The 16,379-nt window shown below is 37.2% G+C and overlaps 2 protein-coding genes across 2 annotated transcripts in view; one reads left to right on the forward strand and one right to left on the reverse strand.

Moving 5' to 3' along the window:
* Positions 1-1,158: 1,158 nt before the first annotated feature.
* Positions 1,159-2,924, reverse strand: c2cd4a (C2 calcium dependent domain containing 4A). The gene is made up of 2 exons (XM_067379983.1): positions 2,789-2,924; positions 1,159-2,678 (listed from the first exon to the last, which is right to left on the reverse strand). Exon 2 carries the CDS (start codon positions 2,645-2,647, stop codon positions 1,274-1,276), a length of 1,374 nt encoding a protein of 457 aa, XP_067236084.1. The 5' UTR covers positions 2,648-2,678; positions 2,789-2,924; the 3' UTR covers positions 1,159-1,273.
* A 4,482-nt stretch (positions 2,925-7,406) lies between these two features.
* tln2b (talin 2b) overlaps positions 7,407-16,379 on the forward strand; it is a 182,943-nt gene continuing 173,970 nt past the window's right edge. The window contains exon 1 of the mRNA XM_067379062.1: positions 7,407-7,506. The gene's annotated coding sequence lies outside the window, so the exon portion shown is untranslated. The remainder of the gene's footprint in view (positions 7,507-16,379) is intronic.

A 16,379-nucleotide genomic window follows, 5' to 3' on the forward strand; every position in this document is an offset into this window, starting at 1 on the left:
GACAGAGCATTATACTTGCTCTAAAGTTAAATGATCAGAGTCTAAGGGGTCTGTCCGGATCTTCAGCAACATTTTCTGTGACTGCTAACTAACATGACTAAGGTAATTATATGCAGTTTTTAAAGTTGTTGGACATTTTGAATCTCAACCCCAATATTGTGCACCTAAAACCTGATTTTTTCATCATTATTCTTAGAAATCTGTCTTTCATATTGATCTGGAATCAGTTTAGCTCTTGAAGTATAGGGGTTTAAGTGGGATTAACTGGTTCTAGATCAGCGGAAATCATACCCTTCCTTCTACTCATGCTAAATGCTTGCCAAGTTGGCAAGCCTTGGCCTAGTCAGCATGCCTGTTTGAGAGGAAAAAAAAAAAAGGGGTGGGGGGTGGGGGGGTTTGGTGGTTAATGAGCATGAGCCATCTCTGTCTCAAGTTACTCTGTTATAATCCCTGCAAAGGTCAGCAGGAAACAACAGGCTTATAGGAAATCAGAGAAGGTGAGTTATTTTGCAATCAGTGCCGCCTTGTTATTATTTACCTCTTCCAGTGAAAGATCAGTGAATGGTAAGCCCCACCATTTAGGTATTACTGACGTCTCAAAAGGCTTACTACTGCTCTTTTAGGTTTAGCCCTGAGGAAGCAGAGTATTAAGGTGCTGCTACTGTAATTGTGAATTTCAGATCCCACAGACAGGCCATTTTTAAAACCTGCCTATTACCAACACCTCCCAGAGAAATGGCTCTGTGAGGAAGGAAAAAAGGAAGCCACATTGATTTACTTTACAAGGTGTACTCTGCCTGAGGAAAGAGTTAAAAGGCAGTCTTATTTGACTGATACAAATATGTTTTCATCTGCCACAAGAGCAATTGTTTAGTGTTTTCTCCATCAAATTAAGTAATCAACATCTGTATTGCATTTTAAAAAATCTTGTTACATTTAAAAGGCTATGCGTCAAAGAGTAGCGGCAATCAAGCCGCTCAAGATGAGACAAGGAAAAATGGAGGCCATTACGGAAATGAGGAACCTTTTAGGGCTGCCGTGCTTTGATTCAGTCACAGCTGTTCTCATCATGAATAAATGATCATTTGTTGACTGAATACCTAAAATTATGCTTCCCGTCAAGAACAGAAGACCACAAGACTGATACAGTTTTTGCCATTTAATAAAAAAGAAGTCTTTGGCAGATAAACAGATTTGGCAATAAATAACACAATGAAATACATACAAATACACACTCATACAAAATAAATTAAGCAATTTGGATCAGTTGAATTTATAATGTGACAATGCTTGAGAGAGGAAGATCACAGTTGCCCAGAATATAGTCTCTTTTCATTGTGGACATCTTGTTTACGACTTTGAATCGAAGCGACCTCTGGCAGAGATCATCTTCCGATATACCATCAAAGAAAAAGTCCTCATTAAAGATTGGATTGCGGCTCTTCCTGATGACCGTGCTGCGCTGTTTCTGGATTTTTCCAGGCATGAGAGAGAGGCTAACACTGCAATTAATGCTTTTAGGGTCCACTGATAGAGCATACAGGCCTTCAGCACTAATGAGGCGGACACGAAGTCTCTGGTTTTCAGGGCAGTACTCTGCTGACAGCCGCAAGGTCCCGTCCCTTCCTACAGGCACCAAATTCTCTTTCATCACCCTCTCCCGGTGCAGAACCAAGTCCATGGGGAAGATAGCCGGAGGCGCCAAGCCGAAACCACACTGGAGAGGTTCTACAAGGCCGTCGGATGCTCTCCTCATGATGTTGGGGCTGTTGTCCGTGGAACTGCCCTCATCCGTCGATAAGGAATTGTTTCTGGACATGGCAGCCTTGCGGAGGTTGCGGTAGAGGATTTTCTCATGGTTAAGTGCTTTGAGGAGAGAAGATTTTGGTGGGCATCTGTTCAATAGAGGAGAACTGAAGGGGGAAGATTCTGCCGAGGAGGTAGTATCGCTATCCAGAGTTCCCTGTCGGTGCAGGGTGAAGCCTTTTGGAGAAAGTCTGGAAGTAAGAGTGTTCAGGCTAAAGGAAGAAGGGGAGATTGAAGATGGCAAGATGGGGGATGATGGCATGGAAGATTTGGAGCAAGTGCTTGACCTACTCCGGGGAAGAACCAAGGGGATTCCACTTGAGTTAGGGTCGTTGTGGAAGAGGGACTCCTTTCTCCTGGTGTGGGGACTTTCCAGCAAGGTGCAAAAGCCATAGCAGGTTTGAGCTTTAGCCAAGTGGGGCAGGGAAAGCGCAGCCTGGCTTTGAGGATCAGCATTGGTGGTTTCCTCATCACTACAGCCATTGTCATATGGCCCATCGTCAACACTCTCCACCTGGATGATATGGTTATTGGGTAGCTCTCGGTTATTGGCCTCTCTCTTTGGACTTTCTTTCTCACATGGAGACACTCGGATACATGGAGTCGGCCTCCCCTGCTCAATACTCTTGCCCTCCACTGGGCTTGATATCTTGGGGGGAATGCAGAACTCTGGGATGGTGTCTGGGGTAATGATGTTTGGACACAGCAAGACTCTCTTGGCTTTGTCAATGGATGACTTGTCTCCAAACATGATGTCTCCGATTTTGAAGCTGTATTCCGTTATGGGAATTGGCAGGTTGGTCCTTTCGACGGACACTCTGATCTTATCTACCACCCACATGGGAAGTCAGTTTGGACTCAGGTTAGAAACACTGCAAAAATGGAAGGATGTAAGGTTAGAAGTCTGGTCCACTTAGTTTTATATCAAAATTGTGCAAAAGGCTTTCTATCTTATATCCAAAACATTTTGTATGCTGCTTACCTTGTGTACTTGATTCTCCGGTGGAGGAATTGAGCGTCTGTTCAGACAGGTCCTTGTTCTATACGCTGCATTAAACAAGGTCTTCAGGGTGATAGCCAAGAGTCTCTAACCAGCAGGCTCAGACTCTCTCCTGTTAGACCGGCTTCTCTTTGTGACACATGTGAAGGGCTCTTGGCCTTTTATACAGAACAGCACTGTGGGTGGAGAGAAGGGCTATTTGATCACGCCCACAAGTGGTAAGAGAGGGCTGCCCTGCTTTCAAGGCTAAAGGTTCCTATAGAAACTCGCAAGCCACAACACTTTAATCTAAGCAACCCAAGACTGGAAAAGTTAAAGGCCAGTTTGATAAGCAAATTGCAATGAAATCCAGCACATTTGGCATGTGTGTGTGTTTGACTTTCCATTACTCTGTGCAAGAAACTGTAATATTAGATGTAGGTTATAGGTTAATGATAACTGTAAATGATGCAAATCCAAATGCCTCTGGCATTTTTCATGCAACGATGGCAATATTAGTTATACCAATTACGGAATACAGACTTTGATGTATCTGGGTCAGCAAATACAAAGGTCTAAAGCAAATTTACTGAGCTTACAAACTCATCCACACGCTAGGCACATTAATCCCTAATGGAAAGGGGCCTGCTGATTGTGTGATTAGTCTTTTTATTATTAGATTATTTATATTTTCAGAACCATATTATATTCATATTGTTGGAACCGTTAGTCCACATGTTAACTGCATTGCTGAAACTACAGAAACATTGGTCCCACTTTATATTAAGTACCTAGTATGTACTAACTAATACAGACATTTCAATGATGCCCTCTTGTGGCAGGATACAGAGGAGCTTTGCAAAATTTGAATGTCAGATCTGCTGTATAGTTCCCTAATTTTCACTTAATATTCTTAATATTCACACATCTCTGTAAAATCTAGATTTAGACTAATTCCAACAGACACTTCCTGACTATTTACTTTGATAAAATGTGTGCAGAGTAGCCTCTGGTTATGTACTGGTTATGATTTACAGTTTCTTTCTCACATACTACAGCTGTCTTCGACGTCATGCTTGATATTTATGTCTTTGTTTACTGTTAGCTCATGGTCAAAGTTCAAGGGGGTATTGCAGTAACCTTAGAGAATCATAGATGTTGGGCAGACGTAATGATCCTAGAGTGTAGTGATGCCTTTTTGATGGTTTCTAAGAACTGTTGTGATCACATTGAGTAATATTTAAGGCCTTAACAGCAGGAAAGACTTACTCTAATGTTTGAAAAGCATGAAGTAAACAAGTGCTTCAATGTTGATCAAACTTTTTAAATAGCACTTAGAAGTCATTTAGAGATTATGAACAGCTGTACAGGAAATAATTGCTATATAAATATGATTGTGTGATATATACCGACTCAGACTAGTTTCGTGGCTTTTCTTAAAAAATTACGCTAAAGACACATCCCTTGAATTTAGGCTTTTATTCACATATGAACATTCATCAACTCACACATCAGTTGTGGAAAACGGAAGCTCAAACATGTTTGCTTGATGCGTGCGAGAACCAATGAGGTTTATTCTCGTGTTACGCAGCACGTTTGAGCTTCTGCAAGAGGTTTGTTGCAAGCAGGTTCGGTTGAGCTTCTGTTTATGTTCACTGATCAATGTTTATATGTGAATAAAAGCCTAAATTAAATCATATAAAGTGATCAAGTCTCTTCAGAAAATCAATTCATATTGATTAGTTTTACGATCTCTTTATGAACTTTTTGAAGTGTCACAGTTGCGTAGCTGTCTATGGAGGGACAGAAATCTCTCGGATTTCATCAAAAATATCTTCATTTGTGTTTCGAAGATGAACGAAGGTCTTACGGGTTTGGAACGACATGAGGGTGAGTAATTGATGACAGAATTTTTCATTTTTAATTACTATGAACTAACATTTAAATTCATAATTTGATACAATGCACGTATAGTATACACACGTTATTACATAGTGCTTATATTTGCATGTAATTAAAGCTGTAATTAATTTATGTAAATACATCTATAATTACACTGTTGACCTTCCCTTTCCACTAAACCTGTCCCTAACCTTACCTGTATCCCACCTCAATCGCAGCAGCAGTATTTAAAGACACCTAATATAAAGTGTGACCAAATAAATCAATAAATAAAGTGTGTCCTTGTAAACCATTTATGTTATTATATAAATGTGTGTCCTCATATACCATACACACACACACACACACACATGTTGGGTTTTCATGTTTTATTGCTACTTTCCATAGAAATAATGATTTTTATATGGTCCAATCTGTATATTCTACCCCCTAACCCTAAACCTACCCATCACAGAAAACATTCTACATATTTACATTTTCCAAAAATATCATTCTGTATGATTTACATTTTGTCCTCATAACGTAGGGTTTACCAGGACCACACACACAAACCCTCACCCTCATTCACAGTTCCTCCTGTTTTTCTTCTTCCAAACAGGTCCCTTCCCTGTGAGCAGCATCTGGTTTTAATGATTATCATGGGTCACCATGTAATGAGCATCATGTGTTTTAGGGTCACCTTTAAATGCGACCTCAGAATACCATCTTGAGAACTGTTTCTCTACTGCTTCAAAAACAACCCATAACCCATTAAAGGAAAAGAGGGCCTCTAACCCATATGTTTATAAAGCACTGAAAACCTGCAGTTTTTAGTGTGAACACTAGAGGACAGCATCCTGTCAGTTATGGGGACTAATGCTTTTCCGTCAAATGACTCTTCGAGGTCAAAGGGGCATGAGGATAAGCTGTGGCTGTGCTGATGACCGCCTCTTTATTTATATTTCCTTCATTTTGGTTAATCCATAATATATTTTGCATTTATATTTGTTGTTTGTTCATGTGTATGGAAATAATATCTATATTTCAAGTATAGTGGTAGTGAAGTAAAAGTAAATTATATGCAATACATATATATATATATATATAGCAACAGATGCAGGTTCATATGGGATGCTGGTTAGTTGAGTTCTTGTTTTCCTTTGGTCCATCTGTGAGTACTACGCGCACACCTTTTAGTTCTTTTTCTTTCTTTTTTTTTGCATTCGACAGTACATAACCTCTAATAATACATCTAATTTTCTGCTCTATTAGCCTCATTAGCTGTGCTTGCATATTCATCATGTACACAAGCAGCAGTTCAAGCTCCATCACCACGACAACACTATCAGTTACAGCCACAGATCCAGATGAGCTACAGTGCGCACACATACACATACACAAAGACGAACAGAAACTAAATCATAGCTTGTGTACGTCCATACGCTTCAGGAGAAATACTCAATACATACTTCATAATGTCCCGGGCTGGTCATTGCAATAAAGGTCACTCTGTGTACAAGACAGACTGCAGACAGACGTCTGTGAAGTCTTTAGGGACCGGCCTATAAATGTTTGATGACAGCTCTCTCTGAGTATCACTAACATAGGGAACCAGAGAATCTCTCTAAAAGAAACAGTTGACTTGTCAATTTTTTCCCTTTACATCTGAATTATACAAGTAACACTCAAATGTTAAGGGGGGAAAAAAATACCACAAAGTATTATGCATTTGTGAGTACATTATCTCAGTCTGACACATTGTACATTGTATTGGCATATTTAGTCGCAGTAATAGTGACCTCATAAAAAAATAAAATTAAAAAAAAGGTACTATATCATGTGTGATATTTGACCATTCTGAGAATATTAGCAACTGCTGAAAACAGAAATGGAAACGTTCACATTATTTCCACAGTTCCAAAAAGTACAGACAGTTTTTGTGTGTAAATATTATGTAAAAAATATTTTAATTAATTTTGTGTAGAGTACATATCATTTTCTATCATTAAATTGTAATTTATGTTTTATTTCATATATTTACATACACACATATTTGATTATATAAATTGCATTATTTATTATATATTTATTTTATTATTTATAATACAAATGTACACACATACATATATATATATATATTATATACACACACACTGAATTTTGGCCATCTCTAGATATCAGAATCAAATATATATATATATATATATATATATATATATATATATATATATATATATATATATATATATATATATATATATATATATATATATTATTTAGTGTCATTGTTAACAATATATATATATATATATATATATATATATATATATATATATATATATATATACAAACATACACACGTATACTTTATATAAATTACATAGATAGATAGATAGATAGATAGATAGATAGATAGATAGATAGATAGATAGATAGATAGATAGATAGATAGATAGATAGATAGAGACACACACTCACACGTTTAAATATTAGATATTAGGCCAAGTATTCCTATTACTTCACTATGCACATTTAAAGGTCCAGGTGTTTAGAGATCAGCTCAAGTTGCACGGGCAAACACACACACACACACACAGATTTATGCATGTATGTCTTCAGTTGAATATCTGGGCGTGTAACACTGATAGTAGGCAACGAATCGCTCAATAATCGCACTTCAGCTGAAGGACTTATCTCAACATCATATTGCCTCGATGGGGGACCCTAGTAACAAGAGGGGCGGGGCTTCGTGTTCCAGAGGCAGGACCGCAGTTCAGCTCGCGCTGCCTCTAAATCAACTCAATCATCTCTCGCGCACGAGAGCGCGTGCTGCCTTTTAGGTAAGAAATCGTGATTTTCCCCCTTGTTCTTATTTGCAAATGAACCGTTTTGAGGCATCGCACGTGTAGTTCCTCTTTTTTTGGGAGTTCAAGCCGCTTTGGTGTTGATTTATGGTGGACATGTTATGATGGAGCCGAATGAATGGGCGGTGTTGAGTCTCGTGCGGCGTGATGTTTGAATTCTGCAATCTGTCAGTGAATTTGATGCCAGTGATTTATTCCTCCTTGCATGTGAGTGGATTGACCGTGCATCATGATTATCTATCAGAATTTTGCCTGTTGACATTTTTAAATGTACGTTGCTGTTATTGTAAATTCAAGGGTAATTTCAGCTGTTCTCGCATGTAGAGTTGCTTGACACAGTTTTACCTTTTCTGGATATGTTTTAGTTAGTCGCGTTGATTTTAGGTAGCATGAAGTCCTACGGCGACATCGAGGAACGGGGTCGCGTAGCCTCCCTCTCTCAGATGATGGATGGATTTCTTTGGAAATGATGGCCTATTTACATGCAAGGTGCCAGCGTAAGCTGTTTTCAAATTACTTAAATGTAGCGATGTGAACGAATCGTTTTTTTATTCGGATCTTTTCAATGAACCGGCTCAGCAAACTGGCCTGAAGGAATCGGTTCGAGCGTCTCTCGAGTCAATAACTCAGATACTTATTGAACCGATAACCTTGACTGAATTTAGAATAGAATAGATTTACTCACCCTCAAGCCAACATGGGTGTATATGACTATCTTCTTTCAGACAAACACAATCGGAGATATATTTAAAAATATCCTGGCTTTATGGGGGGCGCAATTTTGAAGCCCCCAAAAATGCATTCACCCATCATAAAAATAATCCATACGGCTCCAGGGGGTTAATAAAGCCCCTCTGAAATGAAGCGATGGGTTTTTGTAAGAAAAATATTCATATTTAAAAATGTATGAACTAAATAGCTTCTAGCAGACGACCGTACCTCACAAGTCGACTAGCGGCACACAAAAGTAACCCGTGTCGTGATGTATGGCATAGGATGTAGGAGTATCGTAAGCTTAGACGCCTCACGCGTTTTAAACAAATATGGCTTTGCAACAAACTCAAGCTCCTCTTTTTTTTATATCGAAATCCTCCGACATTTCTCTTAAAAACTGTTCATTTTAGACTTCTAACACGTGACCGGTGTTTTGTTATGCTCTATCCACTGTGCTTCCGCGTTTTTCATTGCGTCATGCATCGGGTCAGGGGTTACTCTTCTGAGCAAACCAATGCGTACGGCCATCTGCCGAAAGCTAGTTATTATAGTTAATAACATTTTAAATATGGATATTTTTCTTACAAAACACATCACTTCACTTTAGAAGGCCTATGGATTATTTTTATGATGGATGGATGCATTTTTTTTGGGCTTCAAACTTTGAATACAATTTTTCTCTAAACTTCCTCTTAACCCCTGATCTAAATCATGGCAACAACAAACTGGACAAATGAAATGATAATAATAACCGTATTAATTTGGCTTATGGCAGCCGTTTTTATTAAAAAAATAAATCCATTTAAGCTTTTTTATTATTACAACACCACCAGCTGACCTCAGTGTCCTCAGAGTTATGGCATGTACTATGGTATGGTATGTATTTATTATGGCTTGTGCATATGACAAAAATTCATATATATATATATATATATATATATATTTTTTTTTAAAGTAATATAGGCCACACCCTTCATATCTCACCAGCTTCAGACAGCCATGTTGAATTAAAAAATCGACATTGGCACTTGAGACTACATTTATGGTGAATTTGGTACAGATCGGGCCAAAAACCTAGGAATAATAATTGTTTTAATTATTATTCAATATCCGTGGTGAAATATGTCTCTTAAAGCTGTAAATTTGTATGTAGCAATTTGTAAATTAATTATACCTCTCATTACATTAAACTGTCATATGAGCCTAATAGTTGCTTGATTGCAAAAACACTGTAACAAACTTTATGTTATTATGTTATGTCAGATCTCCCAGGAAAGCTATCACAAGATTATGCACTGAATCCTCAATCCAAAATGCATTCATGCCTACAACATAATGTATTCATATTTACTTTAGCGTTACACACACATCTGTTTTTCAGAAAGCAGTATTAAGAGAGACATGGTATTTGCACTTTATTTAAAGTCTTTAACGGCAGTCTTCTCGACAGTTAATAGCCTGAAATGGATTATTGTCTTAGGTAATCACACATAAAGGAATACATGGACTGTGTGGAAGTCATATCAATATATATCTGGCATTTCAGGCTCTTTGAAGAAATCCATGTTTTCCTCTAGTGCAGTGCCACACCCCTAGGAATCCGTACTGTACTTCAAAGACATGTCAACTTGAGATTCATGAATGTTACGTTAGAGCAGTGCATATCAGTGTATAAGGGACTGGACTAGCAAGGATGAGCATATTGTTCTATTTAGCAAAATTACCTTAATCTGGATCAATAGACCTGGATTTGATAATTTGGTGTGATCAATACAGCTTAAATGTAATCCAATTGATTGTAAGTGCATTTCATTTATTCATCACCACCATCACATGCATGCGAGCAGCGTTGATTGAGGCAGGATGACGCATGCAGTGTGACTGTGACACATATAATATACACTTTGACCTAGTTTTAACAATCTATTAACATCGTCAATCAATCATGCCCTTAGTCCTATTTGTTTAGCTGCTTTAAAAAAAAAAAAACAGATTTGTGTTGCCCTGGAATACGTTAACTTTCAGATTGATTTTGCATAAATTGCTTTGCAATTTTTGAATCTATGTCAGTGTCAGATGATACACAGAGGGAGGCCGCCATCACTGCTGCAAGGAAAAGGAAATTAGCACTGCTGTTTGACAGGAAAAAGGGATGTTTCTGTATGCGCTGGACTTTGTCACAGTCATATGAGGTCAAGCTGGTGACCTCTTAGTATTATATTTTGTTCTTAAGAAGACATGAATTTTTATTATGGCGAAACCATCGGATGTCATTGCAGCAACACTCTAGCCAAAGGTAATTAGAATGAAAACGTTTGATAGAGCATAAAATCCTAATGATGTTTACGTACATACAGTGCAAATTAGACATTTACGTTAACATAAAAAGCATAATTCAGCAAGAGCATTTATGAAAAGTTTTATAATGTATATTTTTTTATAACAACAGTTAGTTCTGGTCCTCGAATTTGTTTGGCTGAGAGGCGCCACCAGCATCAGCACAGGGACTGTTCACCGTTTGTATCACTCCGCTTGTCTCTGCACGTTCTAGATGGAGCATTTCTCCCAGCGAACGGCAATGGTGGAGGAGAAAACCCATGATTATTTTTGAAATACTACTGTTGTTGTATCACTCAATGTAGTTTTAAAGGATTAGTTCACTTTAAAAGGAAAATTAACCCAATATTTACTCACCCCTAGGTGTATATGACTTTCAATACTTTATATTAATAAATATCCTGATGCGTCCAAGCCTTATAATGGCAATGAATTGGGCCAACGTGTTTGAAGCTCAAGAAAGTGCATCCATACATCATAAACGTTCTCCACGCGACTCCGGGGGGTTAATAAAGGCCTGTGTAAAAAAATATCCATATTTAACAAGTTATAAAGTAACTGTAAACAGTTTGTAATTTGTAAATTTTTTGCTAAATTGTACGTATTTTACGAGTTGCCAAGTTTGTATGAATTCCTATGAATGAACTACCCCTAACCCTGTCCCTAAACCTACCCATCCCTGGGGTTTAGACACATCATATGAATTTGTATTGAGTGAGGTCATTCAAATTCGTATGAATTAGCCACCTCGTAAAATACGTACAGATTAGTCGTGAGATAGTGTTGGAAATTCCCTTAACCATTAAAAGGATTCTACAACAAAAATATCTCTTTCATTGGCACACATGGACACGGCAAACTGATTTATTATTTTTTATGAATTTATGACTTGACCTAGAGAATGAAAGCTATACCAGATGTAGGTAATCACACGCTCTCTCTTTCTCCTCCGCGGCTAGTTCTAATGTGGCATTTTCGAATTAGTAACAGAGGCTTGGGCTTATCTTTTAAACCGTCAACTTGAGATTTGAATCTGTGGTGGAAGAAAGTGGTTCTGCACACAAGAGGGTTTTTAAAGACACTCTGTTGTTTCTTATTTGTTTAAAGGTGCCATAGAATGTGTTCTCAAAAGATGTAATATAAGTCTAAGGTGTCCCCTAAATGTGTCTGTGAAGTTTCAGCTCAAAATACCCCATAGATATTTTTTGTATTTTTTTTAACTGCCTATTTTGGGGCATCATTAAATATGCGCTGATTAAAGCTGCGGCCCCTTTAAATTCTCGTGCTCCCCGCCCCTGGAGCTCACCCTTGCCTTAAACAGCATAAACAAAGTTCCCACAGCTAATATAACCCTCAAAATGAATCTTTACAAAGTGTTCATCATGCAGCATGTCTAATTGCGTAAGTATGGTATTTATTTGGATGTTTACATTTGATTATGAATGAGTTTGAGGCTGTGCTTCGTGGCTAAAGCTAACATTACACACTGTTGGAGAGATTTATAAAGAATGAAGTTGTGTTTATGAATTATACAGACTGCAAGTGTTTAATAATGAAAATAACGACCGTCTTGTCTCCGTGAATACAGTAAGAAACAATGGTAACTTTAACCACATTTAACAGTACATTAGCAACATGCTAACGAAACATTTAGAAATACAATTCACAAATATCACTAAAAATATCATGTTATCATGGATCATGTCAGTTATTATTGCTCCATCTGCCATTTTTCGCTATTGTCTTTGCTTGCTTACCTAGTCTGATGATTCAGCTGTGCACAGATCCAGACGTTAATACTGGCTTGTCTAATGCCTTGAACATGGGCTGGCATATGCAAATATTGGGGGCGTACATATTAATGATCTCGACTGTTACGTAACAGTCGGTGTTATGTTGAGATTCGCCTGTTTTCCGGAGGTCTTTTAAACAAATGAGATTTATATAAGAAGGAGGAAACAATGGTGTTTGAGACTCTTGTTATTCAACTACGCCAAGGCAAATTCAGTTTTTAATTCTAGGGTACCTTTAAATACTTGCTCCATTGAACTGTGGTATAAAAGCAATATCATACAAGTAGCCATGTGATATGGCTCCATATCACATTTTAACAATTCAATAATCTTTAAAAACACTAATTATTTAATTAGTTAACAGTTAAATGTAATATTTAGTAAATCCCAAAACGAACATAATTTTTTACATACAGTACATTATAATATTATGTTTACATGCAATTGTAGCTTTTAAAATCATTCATTTCAGTTTTACATGTTTTATTTCCACTTTATTATAAAAAAGAATTTTCATGTACAGTATTTAAACATCGGCCATAACATAAAATTATCGGCTTAATATTATCAGCCATAGTTTTAATATCAATGCATCCATGATTCAAATTATATCCAGGTGCATTATTTCTTTAAACTGTCTTTTGATCCCCCAAGACTGGGTGCATCCTTCTGTTTCATGAAGTCTGACTAGTAAAAAGGCCTCTGCTACTCTGACTTGACTTGACACAAGAGGAAGGATGTGTGTTTTTGTGATGAAAGGGCATGATGGGAATTAAAATGCAAGATTAATGGACAGAGAGCTTGATGGTAAAGGTTATTGCTCATTACGTGCATTGATTATGTTCTGCTTCTTTTTTCACCTGCATGAGTTAAAGATCGCATCTTGATAAAACAAGTTTCCCATGATCTCAAAATTGGTCGTATGGCCACTTTTGAACATGCGATTGTGTATCTAGTATAAACTGGTCAAATTGCCAAGTTAAAAGTATGAAATCATGTTTGAAATTATAATTGGTCATGCTCTTTGCATTAACTGAAATCTTATGCAAGTTATAAAACTTTTAAAAATTGTTTCCATATCATCAGAAAAGAGAAAATGCAGATAACACCTGCTTTCCTCTGGTTGTATATCCCATATGTGAGGTTATAATTAGCTCTCCCTCTAATGTCACAATCTGGGATGCGGGTTTTTGCTTGCCAAGTACATCAGATAAAATGTACGACACCAGTGACACCACACGCAGAGGATGAAAAAAGAATAAAATGAGGAATTGCTGAAAATAAAAATTCATGTCAGGTTTGGCTTTGGCTCTTAAATGATCCAAGAAGCAAATTAAGAGAGATATTTCAGACTCTGTACAAGAATATCTCATGAAAGTTGACTAATTGACTAGTAGTCCAACAACTGACTACTCAAATATAGTAATGTTGATTATTCAATATAGATTTTTTTTTGTATTTAATCTTTAGTATTGACATTTTTAGCACATTTAAAGGTGCAATATGTAATATGTTTGCAGTAAAATATCCAAAAACCACTAGGCCAATGTTATATATTTTGTTCACTTGAGTACTTACAATATCCCAAATGTTTCCAACTGTTTGTAAATCGTGAGAAAATTGCAATTTTAACCAAGGCTCCGGGACATGTGAGGAGTCGCATGTCAATTGCGTCATACCCGCATTACCCTCGGTTTCCGCTTTTATATTGTATAAACCATGGAAACACCAAAGACGCTTTAATATTTACACATTTTAATAGACAAGGGAACAACTGTTTTTATTAGCGGTGGGCCATTATCGGCGTTAACGTGCTGCGTTAAAGTGAGACTCTTATCAGGCGATTAAAAAAAAATATCGCCGTTAATCTATTCTCAAAATTGGGTTGGAAGCTGGGTCTATACTACGCAAGCTTTGATGACTTTTACCTTGATATTTTAGCGTGGATGTATACCTAGCCGAATTGACCCTTCGCAAAGACCCGCCCCCCTTAGTTACTGTTGCTTTGTCTGACAAGCCATGGCGCTGTCACACCACAAGCAGTGAAAAATACATCGCGGAGCAAAGAAGACACTGACAACACATCGACAGACAAGACAGAGCAGGTTACTTATGATATTAAACAAAATCCCAGCTTTAAAACTGTAGTTTAAGAAATTCAAACAATAAAAACCGTTTTGTTGCTCTTTATTGTGTCGTGACAGATTGCTGTAGCGCCTCAGCTCAAGAGGCTCGTAAACCGATCATCTCTTACTACGAGTCCATTTATAGCATCAAATAAACATGAATGAACAAGCGAATCAATATTGTTTCAAACGCGGAAAGTTGTCAATATACAAAATTTTTCAAGTTTAACTGCACCGAGGTTAATCTTCTGACTGCTTTGTCGGACAAAATGGCGGATTACTTTTATTCATTATTTGGGTAGCACACATATTCTGAATGTCTTCGGCAGAATTCAAATGAGCCATTTTAATCTAGATAAATTCCAAGATTACATTGAGATTAATCTAGATTTAAAAAATTAATCTATGCTCACCACTAGTTTTTATATAGATTTATAAATAGACAGAAAACGAATTGTTGTTATATAGCTCAACACGTTTAGTCTTATGCACGTTCCCATTTCTACTCGGTGTCACTGTTTTTGTTGCGGTTGTTGCGTCGCCATGAACGTTCTCAAGTTAAAGGATTAGTTCACTTTAAAATGAAAATTATCCCAAGATTTACTCACCCTCAAACCATCCTAGGTGTATATGACTTTCTGATGAACACAATCGGAGTTATATTAATAAATATCCTGATGCATCCAAGCTTTATAGTGGCAGTGAACGGGACCAACGAGTATGAAGCTCAAGAAAGTACACCCATCTGTCATAAAGGCCTTCTGTAGCGAAACCATGCATTTGTGTAAGAAAAATATCCATATAACAAGTTATAAAGTAAAATATCTAGCCACTTTCATCATGTTTCATCAACTCGTTGGCCCCGTTCACTGCCATTATAAAACTTGGATGTGTCAGGATATTTATTAATATAACTCTAATTGTGTTCATCAGAGAGAAGAAAGTCATATACACCTAGGAAGGCTTAGGGTAATTTCATTTTAAAGTGAACTAATCCTTTAAAAATAGTTTAACAATAAAAACACATCCTGAGACACCTTCGTTCTGTTCCAAACCATTGGGCTCCAGCTGTTTTTGAACGGAAGAAAGCATTTTATTTAAATATACCCATATAAATGTGTCCGATCATTGTGAAACCAGCATAATTATGCAAAACAAGCCACCAACTAGTCGATTTTGAAACTATCTTGTTTTGCGCAATCCTAGTATCAGGATTCCTCATATTTCTTACTGTGTTGGAAAAGAGCAAGCTCAAAGCAGCTGTATTTTGCTCATTGCCAATTATGTGTCATCCTTCTGGAGACCTTGTGCTTTTAAATTATAAGCAATTAAGTGACGAGAGCTTTCTGAATGTTAAAAGTGATGTTTGTTTCATGTAGTGGTTTTATTCAAGATCAGGAACTCAGAGAACTGTTGTGTTAATGCTTAGTCCTAGCATTTCCTCTTAATCTGACTAACCAATTCTGTGACGCCCCATCAATAATGTATTGATCGATTGAGACAGAGTACTCTGAAAGCAGCACTTTCAAGACGCTGTAAAAACCAGCAACCAACTTCATTCTATACTCCTCTGAAGCTGGGATGAGGTAATATGATCGGGTAATTAATGTGAGTCATATCAGCTTTCCTCTTGTACATTCCCACTATGTATTTTCACAGAGAGGGTGTAATTAAAATCATGTCTTCTGAATATGTTTTCTTTTTTGTGCATTGACTTGGATCAAGGGCCTGCTATTAAGGAGGTCATTATCAAATAGCTTTGGATTACATTAGGCTGTTATGTCTTGGATTATTTAGTGTAAGGATGTCCTCTAAAATTAGTAAAAAGGTTGTGGATGGTTGGCTAATCTGATACACATTTTAAGCTTAAAATAATACT

The sequence above is a fragment of the Chanodichthys erythropterus genome, chromosome 24 (genome assembly GCF_024489055.1).
Source record: "Chanodichthys erythropterus isolate Z2021 chromosome 24, ASM2448905v1, whole genome shotgun sequence".
Classification (NCBI taxonomy): Eukaryota; Metazoa; Chordata; class Actinopteri; order Cypriniformes; family Xenocyprididae; genus Chanodichthys; species Chanodichthys erythropterus.

What these genes read in the sequence shown, in the direction of transcription:
- c2cd4a (XM_067379983.1), bottom strand. Translation starts at nt 2,647, where the DNA reads ATGTGGGTGGTAGATAAGATCAGAGTGTCCGTCGAAAGGACCAACCTG.